This window comes from Ziziphus jujuba, chromosome 9 (assembly GCF_031755915.1).
Source record: "Ziziphus jujuba cultivar Dongzao chromosome 9, ASM3175591v1".
In the NCBI taxonomy this organism is placed as follows: Eukaryota; Viridiplantae; Streptophyta; class Magnoliopsida; order Rosales; family Rhamnaceae; genus Ziziphus; species Ziziphus jujuba.
Window position 1 is genome coordinate 29,433,341 of NC_083387.1, and position 24,326 is coordinate 29,457,666.

Genomic DNA, 24,326 nt, shown 5'->3' on the forward strand with positions numbered 1-24,326 from the left:
CAAGAAAGAAGGCACTAAAGAATAAATGGATGTTCAAGCTCAAGAAAGATGGCAGCAGAAAGGTGGTGAAACATAAAACCCGATTGGTGGTCAAAGGATTTTTTCAGAAGAAATGAATCGACTTTGACAAGATTTTTTCACCAGTGGTAAAAATGACTTCAATTCGAATCATTTTTAGTTTAGTAGGAAGTTTAAACTTAGAGTTTGAACAGATGGATGCGAAGATAATATTTTTTCACGGTGATTTACATGAGGAAATCTATATGGAGTAGCCAGAAGGATTTGAGGTTTCGGGGAAAGAAAACCTCGTATGCAAGCTGAAGAAGAGTTTATATGGCCTCAAGCAAGCACCAAGACAATGGTACAAGAAGTTTAACTCATTTATGGTGAGTCAAGGCTATAAGAGGACTGCAGCAGACCAATGTGTTTATATTCAAAAATTTCTAGATGGAAACTTCATTGCACTTTTGCTATATGTAGACGATATGTTGATTGTTGGACAAGATGCAATGAAAATTAGTCAGCTGATGTCTAAGCCTTTTGATATGAAGGACTTGGGACCAGCTCAACAAATTTTTGGACTGCAGATAATCCAAGATAGGAAGAATAGAAGGTTATGGATAACTCAGGAGAAGTATGTTGAACGAGTGATAAAGAGGTTCAACATGGATAAAGCCAAACCAGTCAACATTCCACTTGCAAATCATTTTAAGTTGAGCAAGAGATTGTACCCCTCATCCAAAGAAAAGATAGAGGAGATGGCTTCCGTACCTTATTCTTCAGCAGTAGGAAGTCTAATGTATATTATGGTGTGTACTAGACCAGAAATTGCTCATGCAGTAGACGTCGTGAACAGATTTCTTTCAAATCCTAGAAAGAAACACTGGGAAGCAGTCAAATGGACTCTCACGTATCTGAAGGGTACATCAAAGTTATGTTTGTGCTATAGGGGAGGTGATCCAGTCTTAGAAGGCTATACAAATGTAGATATGGCCGAAGACCCTGATAATAGAAAGTCTACATCAGGTTATCTCTACACTATTGCAGGGGGAGCCGTGTCATGGCAATCAAGATTGCAGAAGTGTGTTGTTTTATCCACCACTGAAGTAGAGTATTGTTGCAGCAAAAGCGGGTAAGGAAATGTTATGGTTAAAGTGTTTTCTCACAGAATTGGGCATCAAGCAAGAAGACTACAAGATACATTGTGATAACCAAAATGCCATAGATTTGAGCAAGAACTCAATGTATCATTCTCGTACAAAGCACATTGACATCCGCTATCATTGGATATGCGAAGTAATAGAACAACAGTTGCTGAAACTGATGAAGATCCATACAAAGGAGAATCCAGCAGATATGCTAACAAAAGTTGTTGCTCAAGAGAAGCTGGAGCTATGCAGAGAGATAGCCGGAATGGATGGCAGATGACCATTAGTTTTTAAATGCAGCTGAAGGGGGAGAATTGTAAAGTCCAGTTGCAGGCACCACTACACGGACAATGTGAAACCAGAAGCTCACCATTTTTGACAATGGTTGCTGCATTTAACAAAGAAAACCAACTTGTTGCTGCAACTGTGGGCAAATGTCAAAACCGGTTGAAAATGGTGGCCATGCAACCGACCTTATGAGCCTATAAATAGGTTCTATCCCGTTGCATCTCCAAGCCAAGCCAAGCAAGCTCAATATCATCCCAAGTAAGGAGTATTAAGAGTAAACTCCAAGAGAGAGTGTGTTTAAGTCTCCAAAGAGAGCTTGAGAGAAGAGTGAGCAAATTCCAGAGAGAATTTGAAAGAAACAAGTGAGATTCCACGTGAGAATCCAAGAGAGAAGTTTTTGTATTTTTGTATTCTATTTCCAAAAGAGTAATAGAATTAATTTTTATTTTTCTTCTCTATGGTGCTCAGAGAACCACAACAAAATACAGCCATTAGCTGATCACTAAAAGCCGATCAATAATTTGAGCAACGAAAATAAATTAATCCTTGTTTAGTTGCTGAAAATGATATTCATCTATGAAATTTTTTAGTCAAAATCCCATAACAAGGTTTAGTATTTATAAGAAGATCCTCTGTTTGATCACTCTATATTTATACTTATTATGTTTGAAGTAAATGTCTAGTTGTGATCTCTTTTTATGTATTATAAGGTTCCTTGTGCTTTTACATGTAAAATCATTTTGTCTAATTCTTTCATATGTTGTAAAATATTGTGTTATTTTCTTATGGACATTCTTAATATTTGTGGCAGTCATTAGGTTGAGTGTTCAGAACTTGTTTTCTGCTTTGTTTTGAAAATATCAAGCAACAGAGAGATGTAAATCAACAAATTAAACTGCTTATGTGTATTAATGCAAACCATACAATTTGGCAAACCAGCCTCCTTCTTGCCTTTCTACCCAAGAATATCTTATTTATGTTATTTTATGGTGTTGAAAGACTATTTAAATTGGTACATTCTCCATTAGAATCAAGGAGGTTAAAATATCTACCAAAGTATTGGCAACCAGAAGAATAAGTGACGAAGTGGAAGCAAATAAAAATATAATAAAGATAGAAAATAATTCTTTAGAGAGAAAACAAACTCTTTTATGAATGATAGGAATGATGAAGATAACATTCTAAGATGCCTCTTTATATAGAGAACCCTAAAAACCAATACAAGGAAAATAAATTAATCTGATTCCTTTAATTAAGGTTCAAATAACTACACATAATTTTAGGAACAGCCTTATTAACTCTAATTGACATTAATACCTAAACTTAAGGACTAAGAAATTAAATTACACTAAAAATAATGAAAATTAAAATATGGTAAACAAAATCCCAATTATATATTGTCCTACATCATTAAGATTGCTTAATTGAGTAGGAAGTCTGCAAGAAGGTAAGAACCAAAAGGATGAAGGCACCAACAAGAGAAATGATAGTCCATGGGGTTGTAAAATAATCGCGCTTCAGAATTGCTCTCCATCTGTGCCATTTTGTCCGATAATATGCATTCACTTTCGTGCAGAGACCGTAGTAGTGGAAATTGGTCACAAAAGTGTCATTGTAGAGCCTGTTGAAGCACTGAGAAGCATCTTCCGCGCTCAACCAGTTGCTAATAATCCCTTCGTCACTAAGTTTTTCCACGTCCTTGCCGGTGTTGATAAGGTTACCCATCAGGATTGCATAAGATGTGATCTTATCATCGCAACTGTGATAGCATTGCTCGAAAGCAATCAGGTTTCTGAAGATTGACTCTGTAGTCTCATTGATAAAAAGCAGTGGAATTTTGAAAATCCCGTCTTCAAACTTTATATCCATCATATTATTTAAGGAACTCTTGGTGAATTTCACTCCTGCCTCCATAAGTTTAGTCACACAGGGAATGAGTTGTGGCCTCGCCGATGGCTGCGGCGCCACCATAAGAAGAGCATGGGGAACAGGATAATCACTTTGATCACGTTGATCACTTTGATGCATCTCCGGCACATAATAACTAAGGGGAACAGGATAATCACTTTGATGCGTCTCCGGCACATAATAACCAAGGGGAACAGGATAATCACTTTGATCACGTTGATCACTTTGATCATCTTGGGACAATGAAGTCAGAACATTTCTTATCAGATCCACAATGTGCAAGTTTTTAGCGTGCAATCGTGAAGTGGATATGGAAGGGTTAGTTTGTGGGAAATTGTGTCGGAAGAAATAGAGGACAAGTTCAGTGAAGCTGCTGCTGCTATGGTCATGGTCATTTCCCCCGGTCAAGTCGAACAAGTGTTGAAGAACAAACCAACGAAGCTGATTTTCAAGCAGCAACAAATCATGAAGTAAAAATTCATGCATGCAAGACATGTTGAATAAAGGATCATCCTTGAATCTAGGATCATCCTTGCTTGCAAAATCATAAATTTTCTCTTTATGAAAAAGTTCGACCAAGAAACAACCATCAACGATTAACATATCTATGAATTCATTCTGATCAAGTCTAATTGGTCCTTGATAACAGTCACGAGCACTTTTCTCATATTCCTTAATGCCTTTAACCAAGCTAAGCATGCTTACATTCAAACGTGAGAGAAGGGTTAGTAAATACCATTGTTTCACATCTTCCATTGGCTTCAAGCTTTGTTTTCCGCGGTGGAATGGTCCAATGGCAATAACGTCCGGCTCATATGCTTTTTCGTTGTGTCTGTGAAATACCTCAGGAATTTTGAAGATGCAACATTCTGCAGACAGAGGTGAGTCATAGTGAAGCCTTGCCTCCATGGATTTATCCAATGCTTCATCATCACTATCTTCGATAGAAACTGAAGTATATTCTCCATATATTTGGGTATATTCTTGAGTTGCCATGGTAGCAAAATACTCCATTTAATTAGTCTTGAGAACCCACTTCAATTTCCTAGAGCTTGTATTTCCTGAAACAACAAGGCTTGATTGGATTTTTAGAAAATTTCATCATAATTAACTCACAAGTCCATTAGAAGATTGAAAAAATCATAAGAACAGAGGATCTACTGACCTGGTTTATTATGAAAACTGCTATAGGACTTATGAATATGATCAGCTTCTCAGGGAACATGGAAGATTTCCATGAAGAAAATGCGAGAAAGGAAAAGAAAGAGCATGAAAGTAGATAAGAAAGTAGGAGAGAAAAACTAGATAGTTCAAAAAATTTTCTGTTTGGTAATTCTGCAGAAGCTTACCTTACAAGGGTCTGAGATTAAATTATTTATAGGCAAAGCTAAAGCATTTTTTAATACCCAGAGTAAACCTAAAGCTAACAAATTAATAATTAATTACTAGCACGTGAGCCACATGACCTCCTCCAATTATTGTGCTGATCTGGCAATGTGAAAACAGCTAAGCTGGCATTACTTCACAATACTCCTATGCGGCTCTTTTGTTGAAACAACAGGTTATGTACAAGATTTTTTTTGCTTGGTTTTTACGTTTGGCATTTGGGATAATTTTGCGACAAAGAAATTATAATAAAATCTTTCTTTTTTGTACAACGTGATACAAAAATGTCATTCACATATTTAATGGAACGCGTTTTGGGCTTGGCGTCGAAATGTTGAGAGCCGTTCTAGAGAGATAAATTCATGTGGTTTTTGGTGACCTAGTATTTCTGTACCTTCCACACATCATAGCTGACACAAAAGGTTTGATTATCTAGTGTAAGAAAATATATAATAATCTATACATGCTCAACAATTTTATATGTCAATTAGATCAACGTGGAATTAAAAATAGGACCGAAAACATAATTATCGTTTTTTTGTACATACTTAAGGATATTGGAAAGATTTTTTAAACTTTATCTCTCTCTAAATTGATGGTGTGTATTCTAAATTAAGAAAATAGACTTAAGGAATCCAAAAATATAGTTTGCACTGCCTTAATGCGTGCTCTGCCCATCACAGAGCCATTTCAATGCGTACAATTAATAGGTGAAAATGCCGAACGTTATGAAATATAAAAAAGAACATTCTTAAGTGATGGAATGAATGTGTGGAGAAAAACCAACATCTAGACCATGAGAAAAAACATCATAGCAGACACAAAAGGTTTGATTATCTAGATCATGAGAAAGACCTATGTGATTACAAGTCGCCACTTGTCAGATTTGTCTAAAAAAATAATTTTTTTTTTCTCGCTTCTGTGGTTGATTAAAGTATCTTTAATCATATCTAGACCATGGGAAAAAACCTATGTGAGTACAAGTCGCCACTTGTCAGATTTGTCCAAGAAAATAATTTTTTTTTCTCTCTTCTGTGGTTGATTAAAGTATCTTTATGAGCCTATAAATAGGTTCCATCCCGTTGCATCTCCAAGCCAAACAAGTTCAATATCATCCTAAGTAAGGAGTATTAAGAGTAAACTCCAAGAGAGAGTGTGTTTAAGTCTCCAAAGAGAGCTTGAGAGAAGAGTGAGCAAATTCCAGAGAGAATTTGAAAGAAACAAGTGAGATTTCACGGGAGAATCCAAGAGAGAAGTTTTTGTATTTTTGTATTCTATTTCCAAAAGAGTAATAGAATTAATTTTTATTTTTCTTCTCTATGGTGCTCAGAGAACCACAACAAAATACAGCCATTAGCTGATCACTAAAAGCCGATCAATAATTTGAGCAACGAAAATAAATTAATCCTTGTTTAGTTGCTGAAAATGATATTCATCTATGAAATTTTTTAGTCAAAATCCCATAACAAGGTTTAGTATTTATAAGAAGATCCTCTGTTTGATCACTCTATATTTATACTTATTATGTTTGAAGTAAATATCTAGTTTTCAGCAACTAAACAAGGATTAATTTATTTTCATTGCTCAAATTATTGATCGGCTTTTAGTGATCAGCTAATGGCTGTATTTTGTTGTGGTTCTCTGAGCACCATAGAGAAGAAAAATAAAAATTAATTCTATTACTCTTTTGAAAATAGAATACAAAAATACAAAAACTTCTCTTTTGGATTCTCACGTGGAATCTCACTTGTTTCTTTCAAATTCTCTCTGGAATTTGCTCACTCTTCTCTCAAGCTTTCTTTGGAGACTTAAACACACTCTCTCTTGGAGTTTACTCTTAATACTCCTTACTTGGGATGATATTGAGCTTGCTTGGCTTGGCTTGGAGATGCAACGGGATGGAACCTATTTATAGGCTCATAAAGATACTTTAATCAACCACAGAAGAGAGAAAAAAAAATTATTTTCTTGGACAAATCTGACAAGTGGCGACTTGTACTCACATAGGTTTTTTCCCATGGTCTAGATATGATTAAAGATACTTTAATCAACCACAGAAGCGAGAAAAAAAAAATTATTTTTTTAGACAAATCTGACAAGTGGCGACTTGTAATCACATAGGTCTTTCTCATGATCTAGATAATCAAACCTTTTGTGTCTGCTATGATGTTTTTTCTCATGGTCTAGATGTTTTTTCTCTCTTCTGTGGTTGATTAAAGTATCTTTAATCATAAATATCATTTTCGAATAACTATTTTTATAATTTCACATTGTTTTAAGTTAATATCGATACTATTTTTTTTTTTTTTTTTTTTTTTTGGCTATGCTCCAGGCATTCCTTTCCCCCCAAGATTCGAACGCAGCATCTACTGACAGGGTTGGGTGTGCTAATCACTGAGCTCCCATGCAAGTCTAATATCAATATTATTTTATTATTTATATTTCAATAATAAATAATAAAATTAACAATTTTAAAATTTAAATTTTATTAATTAGCAATTGAATCCATTTTTAATTGATTTTTACCGATTAAAAACAAAAATAATGTTAATTAAGAAGTAACACACAACCAGCAAAATAAAATATAGTGGAATTCACAGGTGATTGGCTATTGAAGAAAAAATACGGAGAATCAGAAGTTAAAAATCCATGCAAAAGTGCAAAAATAACTAAGAAAAAAATATATAAACTTTTAATCAAAATTTCTCCTTATATGGTTTAATTTTCAGACCCAAAACCAGATCCAGCAATTTTAAACAAAAGAATAAAAGAAATAAGAACCGCTCTCTTCTTATGGCGAGATGGATAGGCTTAATTAGATAATAAATAGGATCTTGTATTTTGATAAAATCTTGAAAGCCAGATGAAAAATAAAAAGAGAAATGAAAGATGAAGAAGATGAAGATTGCAGACGAAACAGATGGTTTGGGGAGGAAGACACAAGGCGTACGTACGTGTTTGTTCAAAAAATACGCATGCCAGAAGTGAAAAGGAAAAACGTGTCAAAATTTTAGTGGACGGCCACACCACATCAGACTGTGCGACCATTCTTAACAAGTTTTTCTCCTGCACCAACTCTTAGGTCCGTTTCGCAGAGGTTTTTTTATTTTTTTATTTTTTTTAAACTTTACCAGATAGTTAAAAAAAAATTTATCCAAAAATAAATATATTTGGTAAAAATTAATAAATATTTATTAATAAAAAAATAAATAATTTTTTTTAATTATTTTAAATAAATTTAAATTTTATGCTTATTTAAAAAAATTCTTTTTTTGTTATCTTATGTGGTATTTAAGAGTATTTAATTTAATTTTTTTATTTACAACCAAATATTTAATAGCTTTTAAATAAAAAATTTTATTTTAAAATATCTATTATACAAAACTTTATAAGTAAAAATTTTACTTTCATTTAAAAGAACAAAAAATTATCTCTATATAAATAAAAATATGATAGTAAATAATTAAAAAAATTTAAATCTTAAATAAATATTAATTTAATAAAGTATTATATTGATTAATTTAAAAAAATTTAACAAAATAATGAAAAATATAAATTAATTATATTAGTCGTATCATAAATCTGTACCATATTTAACCTATCATAATATCATATCAGGAACCTAGCTCTTTTAACCCTTTCTAACTTTTTCAAACTTTTCATACGGCATTCAACACCTCTGTTTACCCGAAAAAAAAAAAAAAAAAAAAGGAAAAAAAAAAAAAGAAAAGAAAAATACACCTCTTTTTCCTGATGTGCAATGGGTGATAACAAGCTCCTGTTGTGTCTAATCAAGTGTGGTCCATTAAAATGATTGACCTCAACGCGGCATGTTTTAAATAATGTGGTTCCTTTGTTTTACCCAATTTAAATTTAATGTGCTTGTATTGTTTTTGCCTAATCCATTTCTACGCCTCTACTCTCGACTGTGCAAAGCCGCCAGCTTATTGACTCCCGAAGCTTTTGCCGAAGCTGAGGGCACTTTTGCAAACTTCTTCAATGTTGAATTGACATCATATATTAATTTTTCGAAGTTTGAAGTAAACAGATTTAGTAAATTTGGTTCACAATTTGATGCAAAACTTTCTGCCACCAGATTATATATGACATGTCATTGTATCTGTTTGTATGTAGTGTAAGTTTAACGTTAATGGACCCAAATAGGCACCATAGAAATTTTCAGTTCAGAAAATCACAAGATTATTTTGTTTTCAAAACCCGTGAACTATGAACTAGAAATTTTAAAGTATGATGCGGAGTTCGACATTTCAAACACCGGATTTCTAGAGGGATCTCTCTCTTCTGTCATTCTCAATCATGAATCATAAGTTCTCCAGCATGCATAATGTTATCTTAATTAACAAAATCTTGAAATAGACTTCTGGGTTGATTTCTCAGTAGTATTTCCTATCAAATATAATTGCAAACATTTCACATCAGTGGATGATCATCTGCGTTTATCATGATCAATATACTAATATTTTTATTATATATATAGCTCTAGTGTTATTGTTTTGCTAGTGGCTAAACTTTCTATGACGGTCGTTGGAATAATGTTCAGCTAGAAAAACATGACCGAGGAGGAGATAGAATTTGTAAATTGTAATGCTGTGATGGCTTCTTAACATTTTATGTCAATAACCCAAATCTCCTGTGCTAGATTTGATAAGATTGATTAACAATTTGTTTTGCTTGGAATGCAGGTTAGGTCTGTAAAGTCATAAAGCAACAATAATTTTCCTCTGTCTTTGTTTTGTTATGTAAAAGATTTTAGCCATAGTCAATCATACCACTAGGAATTTCCCATGTTAATTTGACATTCCAAGCTTATTATTATGATAATTGTTATTTATAAAAGGATTGTTACTATTATTATCTAGAAATCAACAATTTCAAATCCTTATCCAAGAGGATATGTGGAATTGGTATATTGTTATATATGTACACCTACGAAAATGCGACAAAAATATCATCTTCTAAATATATATGGTAACCGTGATTCCATGAACTAAATTTTTCTTGAAACAATGTAACTTTTTAAAAAAAAAAAATTGCTAAAATCAAATAATGTAACCTGTTCCTGTTTAATTACTTACATACCAAAAGATGTGTATAACAATTTTGATAGTATTCTATCATTACAAATTTAGTATTGAAGAGGGAAGGATCAGAATAGACAATGAAGTCCATAACATTCGTGTTGTTGTCACCAAAAAAAAAAAAAAAAAAAGGTAGTGGCAAACCTACAATCCAAAAGATTAAAAAAAAAAAAAAAATTAGTTGTGGCAAACCTACAATCCAAAAGATTTTTCGTGATTAAAAATCAAAGATTTGAATTGGAGCATTAATTTTTGTTAAAAAAAAAACCCATTAATATTTTAATTTTCGAACAAAAATTAAACCTATACCCAATTCAGTATAGAGATACCCTATGATTAAAAATTTAAAAAAAAAATTATTGATATGAACATCTTTATGGTCTGGACAAAACCTAACTGTATAATATTTTATATTATTAATTGAAAAAAAAATAAATTTAAAACAAACAAATTGAAAAAACAAATATTAAGTATAAAAAATAAAAATTAAGATAAAAAAGGCCACCTAATTAGAAGAGTACTTTGGTTTGGTTCGAAAAGTATAAATAACAATAGCCAGAGCAGCCGAATATAGAAAACATTGAGAGAGAAGTGCTTTGGATGTTGATCTTGGTCCTAGTCTTAGTCTTGGTCTTGGTGTGGGTTCCACTTCTATATCTGCTACCATTAGCTGCGATGGCTTTATGGGATTAGGATCAATCCAACAAGTGTTTGCATTTGTCACAAACAAATCAATAGGTTGAGGAAAATGCTTTGCAACCACTATTAGAATCGTGTTGATAACTGACGCAATAAATGCGTCACACAAAATAAATAACAACGTATCGCACGGTGTCGCCTAACATCCTGTCGCTAAATCTATAAGACAACAAGCAACGCATTATAAGAGTCGCCTATCTTTGAGTTTTTAGCGACTCATATTTACTTTTAGCGATCCATTAATAGAGTCGCCTATTTAGCGACGCATTAATAGAGTTGACTATTTAGCAACGCATTAGTAGAGTCGCCTATTTAGCAACGCATTAAAAGAGTTTATTATTTAGCAACACATTAGTAGAGTCGTCTATTTAGCGACGCATTAATAAAGTGACTATTTAGCGACGCATTAATAGAGTCGCCTATTTAACGACGGATCGACACTTTGAACGATGCATTATTTGTTAATGCGTCGCCCCTTCTTTTTTTTTTTTTTAATTTTGTGAAAAGTGATTAAAATAGTAAAAATATAAAAATAATTAAAATACAAAAAAATGAAACTAGCTTCATCCAAAATAAATAGAATACAAAAATTTTAAATAAATATTTTGTCATAACAAATTAATTATCAAATAAATTAATATCATCTCATTGATATATTTTTACATAATTTGTAAGCTATTGTATTTTTTATAACAAATTTAATATTAATTAAACTTCCATGAATGCATATTCATTGAGATGGAAGTTGACATCCTCTTGTTGACGATATTACATTCTCATACTGCATATGGAAACATTAAAAAAGTTATTAGCACTTATGCAAAATAAATAAAATATTAATCATTATTAAATTTGTAATTTAGTATAAATGAAAATTTAAAAAATATTACCATTGTTCTTAAGATTTGACGAATCACATTTCTCCCCTCACAGTCATTACAAACATAGTCACTCTCACATTCATCCTCATTATCATTTTCATCGACACTTGGAAACTATATGACAAATGGATTGTGAGCCATCTTTGTATCTCCAAGAACATCTTCTTCAACAACCGTACGATGTTGTGCTGAAGTCAAAACAATAGACCATCTTGATTCAAGTTAATCTTCAACACAAAATACTTGTTGAACTTAGCAAAATAATGTCAAGCAATATCACAAACATAATTTCTAAAAAAGCAAGATTAATAAAACCCAATGAACCTAAGTTGCAGTTAAAATGAAAAAAAAAAAAAAAAAAAAAAACAACAACAACAACCCACCTCATGTCAAGAAAAAAGAAAATCACCTAAACGATGGAGATAAAGAAAGAAGAAAACCAAAAAATCACGAGGGCGACAAAGACAAATCTAGCTTCTCGGCCGACAACAACGTAGGCAAATGAAAAATGAAACCTGGAATATCTCACTCTTCAAGTCTCTCTTAGATTGCTTCCAAATCTAATATCGATTAGGTGGTGTACTTGATGTAGTTTTAAAAAAGAAAAAATGGATTCAAAGGAGCGCGTAAAAATTTAAAAACACGCCAAAAATTTTCAAAAAATGGCAAGAACGCGCCTTTTCTCCCAATTGCATTTTTTTTCTTTGATTAATATTTTTATTTTTCAACTACAAATAAAAACTGAAAATATTTCTTAAAAATGCGAAGCAAAATATCGAAGATTGCTGTTTATTTTTCTGTCTTTCAAGTACACCTTTATTCTTTATAAAATTTGCATGTCTTTCAAAATTTTTGTTTTTGTTAATTGAGATAATAGGTGACGTATTCTCTTCAAGAAGGATCGCCTGTTCTTGAATTTTGGGATCAAACGATGTATTATGGTCGAAAAGCATCGCCTATTTCATTTTTTTTTATATTTTCTTTATAATCTTTAAATAATTTTTTAATTGTTCATCTACAAATATATTCATGTAACAATCCAATGAAAATAAATTCCATTAATCTAAAAATAGAAAATAGTTTTGTCAATGCTCTTCTCAGTTATACTTATATGTGTATAGACAAGACAAAATATCTCAAGACCTAATTTGAGATAGGGTACCGAATATAGAATTCTAATTCAACAAGCATTTATTGACCAATTTATCTAGATAAGTATGTTAAATGAGCTTAACTTTCATGTGTTTGTGGTCATTGATAGTTTACTCGTTTTTAAAAATTGAAACTCTATTAAATTGCTTTTTTTAAAAAAAAATAAAAAATAATTGAAGAAACAGGCAACGCAATTCCATCAAAACACGTCGCCTATTCCATTTTCTTTTTCTAATCTTTAATTAGTTTTGTTGATTGGTCATCTACAACTTGAAAAAAAAAAAAAAGGCATATTTGCAAAACTAAACAATTACTAAAAATAACTTTCAAATTGAAAAAAAAGTTAAAAATTGGATGGGTGAAACGGCAACATAGTTGTTTACAAATGCGTCGCCTTTTAGTCTATTTAGCGACTATTTCTTAAAAGACTGCGTCCCCTAAAACTATACTAGCTAGTTCTTATTGTATTATTACATCTAAGTGATTTGGCCTGGTGGTGTGGTGATTTCTTGAGAGTGTAGGAGGTCTTGAGTTCAATTCTTGTTATGGCCCTATTTTGATTTTATTTTTTTTAAATGTTTAAACAAAAAAATTGAAAAAAAAAAAAAAGAACAAGCAACGCATTTGTTGAAGAATGCGTCGCCTATTCTTGTATTTGGCGACACATTGTTTCAATAATCCGTCGCCTAACACTATATTAACCAATTTTTGTTGTATCAATACGTATAAGTCATTTGGCCTGGTGGTGTGGTGATTTCTTGAGAGTGTAGGAGGTCCTGGGTTCAATTCTTGTTATGACCCTATTTTTTGCTGTACCAGTACATATAAGTCATTTGGCTATTGTTTGAATAATGTGTCGCCTAACACTATATTAACCAATTCTTGCTGCATTAGTACATGTAAGTGATTTGGCCTAGTGGTGTGGTGATTTTTTGAGAATGTAGGAGGTCCTGGGTTCAATTCTTGTTATGGCCCTATTTTGATTTTATTTATTTTTAAATGTTTAAGCAATGAACAATGCGTCGCCTAACACTATATTAACCAATTTTTGCTGTACCAATACATATAAGTCATATGGTCTGGTGGTGTGGTGATTTCTTGAGGGAGTAGAAGGTCCTGGGTTCAATTCTTGTTATGGCCCTATTTTGATTTTATTTATTTTTAAATGTTTAAACAAAAAAATTGAAAAAAAAAAAAAAGAACAGGCGATGCATTTGTTGAAGAATGCGTCGCCTAACACTATATTAACCAATTTTTACTGTACCAGTACATATAAGTCATTTGCCCTGGTGGTGTGGTGATTTCTTGAGAGTGTAGGAGGTCCTGGGTTCAATTCTTGTTATGGCCCTATTTTGATTTTATTTTTTTTTAAATGTTTAAGCAAAAAAATTGAAAAAAAAAAAAAAGGAACAGGCGACACATTTGTTGAGGAATGCAGTTCTTGTATTTGGCGACGCATTGTTTCAACAATGCATCGCCTAACACTATATTAACCAATTTTTGCTGTACCAATACATATAAGTCATTTGGCCTAGTGGTGTGATGATTTTTTGAGAGTGTAGGAGGTCCTGGGTTCAATTCTTGTTATGGCTCTATTTTGATTTTAACAAAAAAATTGAAAAAAAAAAAAAAAAACGAACAGGCGACGTATTTGTTGAAGAATGCATCGCCAACCTGTTCATGTATTTGGCGACGCATTGTTTGAATAATACGTCACTTAACACTATATTAACCAATTTTTGCTGTATTAGTGTATATAAGTGGTTTGACCTAGTGGTGTGGTGATTTCTTGAGAGTGTAGCAGGTCCTGGGTTCAATTCTTGTTATTGTCTTATTTTGATTTTTTTTTTTAAATGTTTAAACAAAAAAATTGAAAAAAAAACAGAACAGGCGACGCATTTTTGTTGAAGAATGCGTCGCCTGTTCTTGTATTTGGCGACGCGTTGTTTGAATAATGCGTCGCCTAACACCTTATTAACTAATTTTTGCTGAATTAATACATATATGTCATATAGCCTAGTGGTGTGGTGATTTTTTGAGAGAGTAGGAGGTCCTGGGTTCAGTTCTTGTTATGGGCCTATTTTGATTTTATTTTTTTTTAAATGTTTAAACAAAAAAATTGAAAAAGAAAAAAAGAACAAGCGACGTATTTGTTGAAGAATGCGTCGCCTGTTCATGTATTTAGCGACGTATTGTTTGAATAATGCGTCGCCTAACACTATATTAACCACTTTTTGCTGTATTTGTGCATATAAGTTATTTGGCCTAGTGGTGTGGTGATTTCTTGAGAGTGTAGCAGGTCCTGGGTTCAATTTTTGTTATTGTCCGATTTTGATTTTATTTTTTTTTAAATGTTTAAACAAAAAAGTTGAAAAAAGAACAGGCGACGCATTTGTTGAATAATGCGTCACCGAATACCATATTAACCAATTTTTGCTGGATCAATACATATATGTCATATGGCCTGGTGGTGTGGTGATTTTTTGAGAGAGTAGGAGATCCTGGGTTCAATTCTTGTTATGGGCCTTATGGCCTTATTTTGATCTTCTTCTTTTTTTTTTAAATGTTTAAACAAAATAATTGAAAAAAAAAAAAAAGAACAGGCGACGCATTTGTTGAGGAAAGCATCACCTGTTCTTGTATTTGGCAATGCATTGTTTGAATAATGCGTCGCCTAACACCATATCAACCAATTTTTGCTGAATTAGTACATATATGGCCTGATGGTGTGGTGATTTTTTGAGAGAGTAGGAGGTCCTGGGTTCAATTCTTGTTATGGCTCTATTTTGATTTTATTTTTTTTTAAATGTTTAAACAAAAAAATTGAAAAAAAAAAAAGAAAGAACAGGCAATGCATTTGTTGAGGAAAGCGTCGCCTGTTCTTGTATTTGGCAATGCATTGTTTGAATAATGAGTCGCCTAACACCATATTAATCAATTTTTGTTGGATCAGTACATATATGTCATATGGGAATAGGAGGTCCTGGGTTCAATTCTTATTATGGCCCTATTTTGATTTTATTTTTTTTTAAATGTTTAAACAAAAAAATTGAAAAAAAAAAAAAGAACAGGCGACGCATTTGTTGAAGAATGCGTCGCCTGTTCCTGTATTTGGCGACGCATTGTTCAAACAATGCGTCGCCTAACACTATATTAACCAATTTTTGTTGTACCAGTACATATAAGTCATTTGGCCTGGTGGTGTGGTGATTTCTTGAGAGTGTAGGAGGTCCTGTGTTCAATTCTTGTTACGGCCCTATTTGTTGAAGAATCCGTCGCCTGTTCTTGTATTTGGCGACGCATTATTTAAATAATGCGTCGCCTAACACTATTTAATGCGTCGCCTAACACTATTTAACCAATTTTTGCTGTATTAGTACATATAAGTCATTTGGCCTGGTGGTGTGGTGATTTCTTGAGAATGTAGGAGATTCTGGGTTCAATTCTTGTTATGGTCCTATTTTATTATTATTATTTTTTTTAATGTTTGAATAAAAAAATTGAAAAAAAAAAAAAGAATAGGCAACGTATTTGTTGAAAAATGCGTCGCCTGTTCATCTATTTGGCGACGTATTTTTTTTAAAAAGTTTGAAAAAAAAAAAAGAATAGGCGACGCATTTGTTGAAGAATGCGTTGCCTGTTCATCTATTTGGCGATGCATTCTTTAAGTAATTCGTCGCCTAACACTATATTAAGCAGTTTTTGTCAACAAATACGTCGCCTGTTCATCTATTTGGCGACGTATTTTTTTTAAAATGTTTGAATAAAAAAATTGAAAAAAAAAAAAGAATAGGCGACGCATTTGTTGAAGAATGCGTCGCCTGTTCATCTATTTGGCGATGCATTCTTTAAGTAATTCGTCGCCTAACACTATATTAAGCAGTTTTTGTTGCATTAGTGCATACAAGTTATTTGACTTGATGGTGTGGTAATTTCTTGAGAGTGTAAGAGGTTCTGGGTTCAATTCTTGTTATGGTCCTACTTTGATTTTATTAAAAAATCAAAAAAAAAAAGATAGTGAAGAGAGAACAGACGACGCACAATCTTATTGGTGCGTCGCCTGTTAACTATATATATATATATATATATAAAAACCTCAGTTTTGGTGCACTAATATTTTTATTGATTGTTATTATTAAAATAAAAGTAGATTGATTAAAAGATCTAAAAAAAAATAAAGTGAAAAGAGAACAGGCGACGCACAATCTTACTGGTGCATCGCCTGTTACACGTATAACAAAAAAGAAAAAAAAACTAACCTCAGTTATGTTGCTCTAATATCTTTATGGGTTATTTGTTGTTAAATTAAAATTAGATTAATTAAAAGAACTAAAAAAAAAAGTGGAGGAGAGAACAGGCGACGCACAATCTATATAGTACGTCGTATATTTATTGAATTTTTACTGACGCATTAACCTCAGAGTCGCAGTTTTGTTTTTTCAGATGTGTTTGTTTCGTAGTGTTGCTAAATGAGTGTCGCTAGAAATCAATTTTCGCGTAGTGAACTTTTTCTTCCAAGTATATACTCCAGCATTCAGGGTCTCGTCTGGCCTACAAAAGCTGCTAGAGATAATCGTTTCAGATTTTACTTTCACCTTCGGCATTGAGGTCGAGGATAAAAAGTATATCAAATTCCCTTGCAACTTCAAACAATTTCGAGCTGCAATTGAAATGCTCGATCCGTCTCTGTTTAAAAACAGAATTCAATCTCCTAAACTTTCAAGCTTTTCCTAATCTTCCCCACTGTAATCTAGCTTGTACACATAAAAATGGAGTTGGTGTTTGTGGTTATTAGGTGGCATGTCCACAATAGCCTGTATCACAAGCAAAACATCTTCCATTGATTCCGCCAAGTAGTACAACTTTGTTAATATCTTAATGTTGATAGGAAGATGATTTAAAATGCACAACAAGGATGCAATTTTGGTGGGAGAGTGATAATTTTCAAAGTCCTAAACCTCAACCGAGCCTCCATAGGTTAGGCTTAATGCGTAGAGCTTATCATTATGCCATAATATATCCTGATATTTTTTGAGACACCCAAATTGAGTCCATGTACTAGTGATATTATGGACATAGATTGCAAGTCCAGAGTTATTGAAACTACAACCCTCCAGTTTTTGGTAGTGAAAGGGATCAGACAAGAAAATGGCTTTAGAAATCGGACATGGGAAAACAACGTTATCGATATCAACATGAACATCATGGGGTGGAAGTAGAATTTTAAGTCTTGAACAAGGATTGAAGAGACATGGGTTGTTAAATGTATGATGGTAGAGTACCAACCAACCTTGTGACGATGGAGAATGGTTTCTGAACATGTTGTTGAACCTGTATATCTTTCGATCTTCAGGACTGAAGAATTTGCACAAACCTGCAGTATCACTCAGATTGGTAGGAAGCATACGCCATGGAGCAGGAGAGTATGAAGAAGAAGAAGAAGAGATAAAGGAGTGTGCAGCCTCGCACCATAAGCAACATACTGCCTTGAACAGTATCATGTCGCCAACCGAAACTGCAATCTTTTTTCATTGGCTTTGGGTGGAAGATCCAACCAATTTGGTTGTTGTGTATAGCTCGTCAAGGCCATTGTAGTCTCAGTTTGAGTTTCCATTGAAGGAATGCTAGGGTCTTTCTTTTTTTTCTTCTAGTGTATGATTGAATCGAGTTTTATTAAAAGGAAATATTAATAGCCAATTACTATGCGGCTGTCCCGCTGATTGATTGATTTTATAAAGTAAGGTTACCATATATATATATATATATATTTTGTTTGAAAAGAGGTTACCATATCCTTTTATGCTTTTTTTTTTTTTCCCCTTGGAAAGTTATATCCTTATATGATTAGGACAGTTAATCTTTGATATTATATATTGTTTTTTTCTTTTAAAAAAAAAAACACTTATACTTCTATTCAAATTGAAACTCTTATATGTAAAATAAAATTATCAATATTAATTAATTAAAATGCGGAATAGACAAATATACAAGTAAAACAAACAGAGCATCCAAGTCCTATTGTTATATGTTTGCTTACTTTTGTTTTATTCAAAGATTATTTCTTATCTACCTCTAAGTTTCTTTATTATTATTATTACTATTATTTTTATATTGACATGTATAGAATTTAAGGTATAAATTTGATTGATGTAGCATAATAATTTTTTTTTCTCACTATTAAAATTAACATATACTCAAACCCGCCCAGTAGAAATAGAATCAACATATAGATATAAGCCCTCTTTATAATTGCCCTTTCAAATTGCCAATTGTTGAAATTTCTTGATCCCCATCTAAGAATGCTAGGATTTTCTTTCCTTTTTTTTTTTTTTTTTTTTTTTTTTTTTTGTCCTCCTTCTTGTAGGGCATGAATGATGGTATCGAGTTTTATTAATAAAATCTTTTTAGGGTATCCAACTGTGAAGCCAATTAACAAACCAACACTGGTTACTGAGAGACAGTGAAAAAGGCAACAATGGAAGTCCACGGATCTCATTCCCTTCCTTACGTCTTTCTTATTTCACTTTCTTTACCTCTTCCAAACCAACATTGTTTGTTTAGGTCACTGGGAGACCAGCTGTGAAATGCTTTGTTTGTTTGAATAATATGTGGCTATTATCTGGTATCATTTATGTGAATTGTTTAATTTAGTAGTAGCTTTAATTTTGGTAGTGTTTTTTTTTAAGTTTTTTTTTTTTATGTTTGTAATGCATAATCAGGCTGCTAGGCAACTGAAATTCTAAGAGGTAGGAGTAAATCAGGGCCCAACACGGACACATTGGGGGATGCCTTAGCAATTGCACAACATCATGATGCAGTAAACTGATACAGAGAAGCAGCGTATGGCTAACGAATATGAAAAACTGTTAGAGTTAGTGATCCGAATTCTTGTTGACCCGATCCGAAAAGCTCGCGGTGCGACCCATTTTGGTGAAACTAATTTTGGAGAAAAATTTGGGGCTCTGTGGTGGAAGCGGAGATCTCGGCTGTACTATATATATTTAGTTTTCGGCTGTAATTAGGGTTCATGGTATCGTGCAGTCAGGCTCACCTTTTGTACCAATCTCTCGATATTGGATTTGCTTCTCCCTGCCCGTGGTTTTTCCCGTCAAGGGTTTCCACGTAAATTGTGTGTCTGTTCTTCGCTTTCTTTATTTCCGTTGCTATTTGTTTTTCTCCCAATTCCGTAACAAAAACCATTGTCAATAGGCTAACATGGAGGTATTATTAACTTGACAATCAGCTTTCAGTTCTTCAATTTGATTCCAAGTGTCAGCAATTTGTTTAATATTCATGCAGGCTGAGGAACTAGTTGCATCTTCACTTGGTTACTTGTTTGAGTCTGTTTTTGGCTTCTTGACCATATTTTATGGGTTTGCTCTGGTTTATATGCTTATGCTTGGCTTAATTAGTCTTTTTCCTGCATGTGTGAAGTTTCAAAATATGACAATGTTTGAACTTTGGATGACAATGCAATTAAGCTGCATATTTCAGCGATTATGATGATGTTGATATTGGTGCATTGTTATTAAAATTATTGTAGTGTTATATAAGGAGAATCCTGGGAATAGCTATTGAAGTCACCTTCAGCGAACCTTGCACTGTATTGGGTGGCTAAGGCTTCAAGTGTGTAAACTCGACATTATATGTTTTCCAACAGTCATTTATGTTCGGTATACAAAATCTAACGGATGGTTGCACACATACAGGTGTTTGCCCTCTCAGACCGGTTCCAGTTAAGCATCCATTTGGATATTCTGAGACAAGATCATACTTCATTAATAAAGCTTCCATGGAGAAAGGATAGTGCTTCAGTATGGCGAAACCATGTTGTTCTGGAGGAAGGATAAGTCTCTGAGGAAATTCATGGCCTATTCCGAAGGATGGTCTTCGAATGAAAAGACTTACTGAAATGGACCTAGATTAGAGCCAAAGAGTGATCTGAACAAGTAAAGAGAGTTGGCAAGAGCCAAAAAGAGAAGAAGCTAGCACCAGCTATTGTTATAGGTTTTGATCTATATCTGATTAACCCCTCCTCTTTCCTTTTAAACTTCAAAATTCAAACACTAATTGCATAATTTTGTTTCTTCAGAATATACACAAGTTTTAGTGTAAAATTTGACCTCTTCACTTATTTATTTAGTTTTATTGTATTGATTTTTCTTGTGACTTGAAAGCCAGCAGAATATCTGTCATCGAGCGAACAGTAACCGAAGCAATCATTAGTCTGAGATAAGCAAAAGACAACAGAGAATCAAATGCATAAAAGGTTGAAAGCTTGCCTTGTAGCTAAGATTTTTCTAGGATGACAAACATGTATCTAACAATTACAGAGACAAGTTGTAGATCTCAAACTGCAATTCCCTTTCTCACCCGAGAAAAATGGTCGTTTTCATTAGCCGAAATCATACAAAGTTGTAAGCTAAAATGGTCTTAAAAGTATTCATTTACAATTATTGAAAGCTACATCAAACCAAAAAGTAATAAAATGAATGTGTATCTTTCTTTTAGCAAACTTGCAATCTTCCATGGCTTCTAAAACCATTGACCCAGTGAAGAAGCTACCATCAGATATCGAAAACTGAAACTCTACGAAACCCACTACTTAGTGATAATCACCATAATCATGGCTATCAGGACCAACATATCCATCGGAGAAAGAATCTTCCATGGAATCTTGCTCGGCAGGAGAAGTAAGCAGCCTACTAAGCCCATGCACAACCAGCCAATCACTCTGATACAGATCCTGAAACACAATCGGAGATTCATTCAGCAAAACAACACCATCGGAGACGCTCACATTGACCACAAACCCTCGGGAAAACGTCTGCAACTTTGTTCCTCCATCAATTCCGATCAAGTCCTTCCACGGCAGCAATCTTGGCACAACATGCTGCCGGAAAATCAACGAGAAATCGCTGATGTTCTTCGGGTGTTCTTCGGCGATTGCTTCATCTACGGGTGCGAAGATCGTCAACCCCATCTGAGAATTGAACCCAGTCAATTGGGCGTCGAGAAACGCCGCCATTATCGAATAATCTCTGGTCCTCAAGAAATCCGCAACGGATTCAAAAGATTGAACACCGCAGACCTGCGATCCTTCCCCAATCGAACCACCCTTACGCCCAATTTTCGCACCAGAGCTCGATTCTTGAGCCGCCGGTTTCGAAATCGGCTTGAAGAACTCGCCGATTCCATATACAATCACCGAATCGTCATCGAAGCTGGCCTTCTCGTCGATCTTAACGCCGTTGATCGAAATGAACCCATCGGAGGAAGCCGGAGAAGCGGTAACGATCAGCGATCTCTTGGGGACGATGGTGGGGATTCTCGTACCCTTTGGAAGAGTCTTGAGGGTTTCGATGGAAAGCCTTCTGGGCAAGACGTGGTACTGGAAAAGGTTAAGAGAAGGCTGTCCCGAGCGAACGAAAGCAGAGTCGGAGGGAGCGAAAATGGTGGCGGTTGGGGAATCAAGATTGAGGGTTTTAGAGATGAGTTGGAGGGTGAGAGACATGGAGAGGTAGCCGGAGTTGGAAAGCATCTGAGCGGCGTTGAGGAGGGTCAGAGAGTAGCCTAGAGTGGAGGAACAGAGAAGAAGAAGGATTAGGCTGGAGAGGAGCAAAACCGCCATTGGTGAGGAAGCTTGAGAGTTTAAGAGTCGTTGAGTTTGAGCGGGAAAGCAAGAAGTATTTATATATGCAGTTAAGACATCCGTTTGGACTGGTTCAACTTTGTGAGGATTAATGGTTAGAATAGTCTATATCTGTAGCCAAACAATGGCAAAAACCAGTTTGGTTTACTCTTTTTTTTTTTTTTTTAAACAAAGTATCTAAGTACAAGCTACCCTCTCCGCATCTCACATCTCGTATGATTCAAACTCTTGCGTTCGTGGGCACAAATACGGATGCTTAACTATTAGAGTTAACCCTTTCGATCAATTTAGTTTACTTTGTTGAGCAAAAAAAATCCAATCATTTCTTATATAAATTTTGATTGAAAAACAAAAAATTCCACACTAATGATATATTACTAGCGTTCTAAATGCTCTTTTGAACTTATCAATAAATTTTTATTACTAGTGTTCTAAATGCTTACTAGTGTTCTAAATGCTCTTTTGACTCGCAACACTTTATGAAACTTATCAAAAATTTATTTATTATTAATTTTTATTAAAATTCAAAAGGAAAATATAATTGTTTCTATTATTGGCTTAGATAATGATCAAATAAATAGAGGGAAAAAAAAAGGTATCTTAATTGATTCGTAGCATAAAGACTTTCAATTAAAAGGTAAGACACATCCACCCACTAGTACAATGATATCCTTTTTTGCTGAATATCCTTATATCATATCCATATGCATGCTAACTACATAACAACGCAGCCAATGTTATGCATTTTCTAATAATTTTAGTTAGACACATAATCCAACTTACACATGTCACTAGTAATAGTGGGATGTGCATCTACATGTTATTAAAGATAGAATATCACTATATGATTAGGACCATTCTTATCAATTATTAAGGATTAAACTTGAGAGTGCCTAGTTTTATGCTAAACGGGTTCAGTTCAGCCAATCTTTTTTTTCTTTTTTTTTTTAAGATAAATCCAATAGAAGTGGGAAAACATGTAAATTTAAGTTGTGTCACTCTTGAAAAACTAATTCAAAAATCCAATATACGCCTATCCTTATGCATGATAATATTCAAGAATAGAGTATAGAAATGTCTTATCTGTACTAAACAAGTATCCAACTCAACATAATAAGTTGTGGTCGAGATTGCAACCAAGTTGACAAATGTCATACTTCTTTACATTTTCCTATTCAAGTTCAAATCTGTAACGAGTAGACAATACCGTTAATTATAATAAATAAATAACTCAACTTAATTAGTCATTAAATAGGACATATAGACTATCTACCCGATGGTGCTATCCACTTCTTCTAAAGCTTAGCTTAATAAGAGCAAAATATTTTAATAGAAACTATTAGTGTAATGACACTTTTGTTGGTGTCTTAGTTCCTTTTTGATGTTTAGATACTTTATATTCAGCTTTTTGGTAAAACACTATTGTATTAGGTAACTAAAGTATGACTTGTCTTTTGGTGGTATGATTACTGCAATAGTAGGTGAAAAGTAGGTGATTTACTGTTGTAAGCTTATGTTTATATATTTTTGTCCAGAAATAAATGAAGCAAGTTTTTCACACCAATTTAGGCTCCTTGTTTTCTTTCCTTTCTTTTTGCTGTGTTTTTTGTTCTAAAAATCCAACAAATGGTATCAGAGCTCTAATGATCTTAGTGGGATTGTGATTGAAATAGCAAAAAATACAGAACCTTTCCTTCTACCTTTCCTTCCTTTTTTAATGGCTTCAACTTATTTTTTTGCTCCATCACCTCCTATATTTTCTGAAGAAAATTATGTCATGTGGTTTATAAAAATGAAAGCTTACCTTCAAGCTTTTGACTTATGGGAAGTTATAGAGACCAATAGAAATCCTCCCCCTTTGACGGCAAATCCCACTATTGTACAAATAAAGCAACATAGTGAGGAGGTTGCAAAAACATTTAAGGCTTTATCTACTTTACATGCTGGTGTTTCAGATGTGATGTTCACTAGAATTATGGCTTGCACTACAGCCAAAGAGGTCTGGGACAAGCTGAAAGAAGAGTTCCAGGGAAGTGCAAGAACAAGACAGATGCAGGTATTGAATTTAAGAAGGGAGTTCGAAACTTTAAGAATGAAAGATTCTGAGTTGGTA

At 33.5% G+C, this 24,326-nt stretch overlaps 2 protein-coding genes across 2 annotated transcripts; both read right to left on the minus strand.

Annotated features, from left to right (window-relative positions):
* Window positions 1-2,634: 2,634 nt before the first annotated feature.
* LOC107405215 (UPF0481 protein At3g47200) lies at window positions 2,635-4,702 on the minus strand. The gene is made up of 2 exons (XM_016012241.4): window positions 4,510-4,702; window positions 2,635-4,405 (listed from the first exon to the last, which is right to left on the minus strand). Exon 2 carries the CDS (start codon window positions 4,356-4,358, stop codon window positions 2,847-2,849), a length of 1,512 nt encoding a protein of 503 aa, XP_015867727.3. The 5' UTR covers window positions 4,359-4,405; window positions 4,510-4,702; the 3' UTR covers window positions 2,635-2,846.
* A 16,464-nt stretch (window positions 4,703-21,166) lies between these two features.
* LOC107427912 (putative fasciclin-like arabinogalactan protein 20) lies at window positions 21,167-22,192 on the minus strand. The gene has a single exon (XM_016038320.3). The coding sequence runs from the start codon at window positions 22,190-22,192 to the stop codon at window positions 21,167-21,169; it is 1,026 nt and encodes a 341-aa protein (XP_015893806.3).
* Between the last annotated feature and the right edge of the window lie 2,134 nt (window positions 22,193-24,326).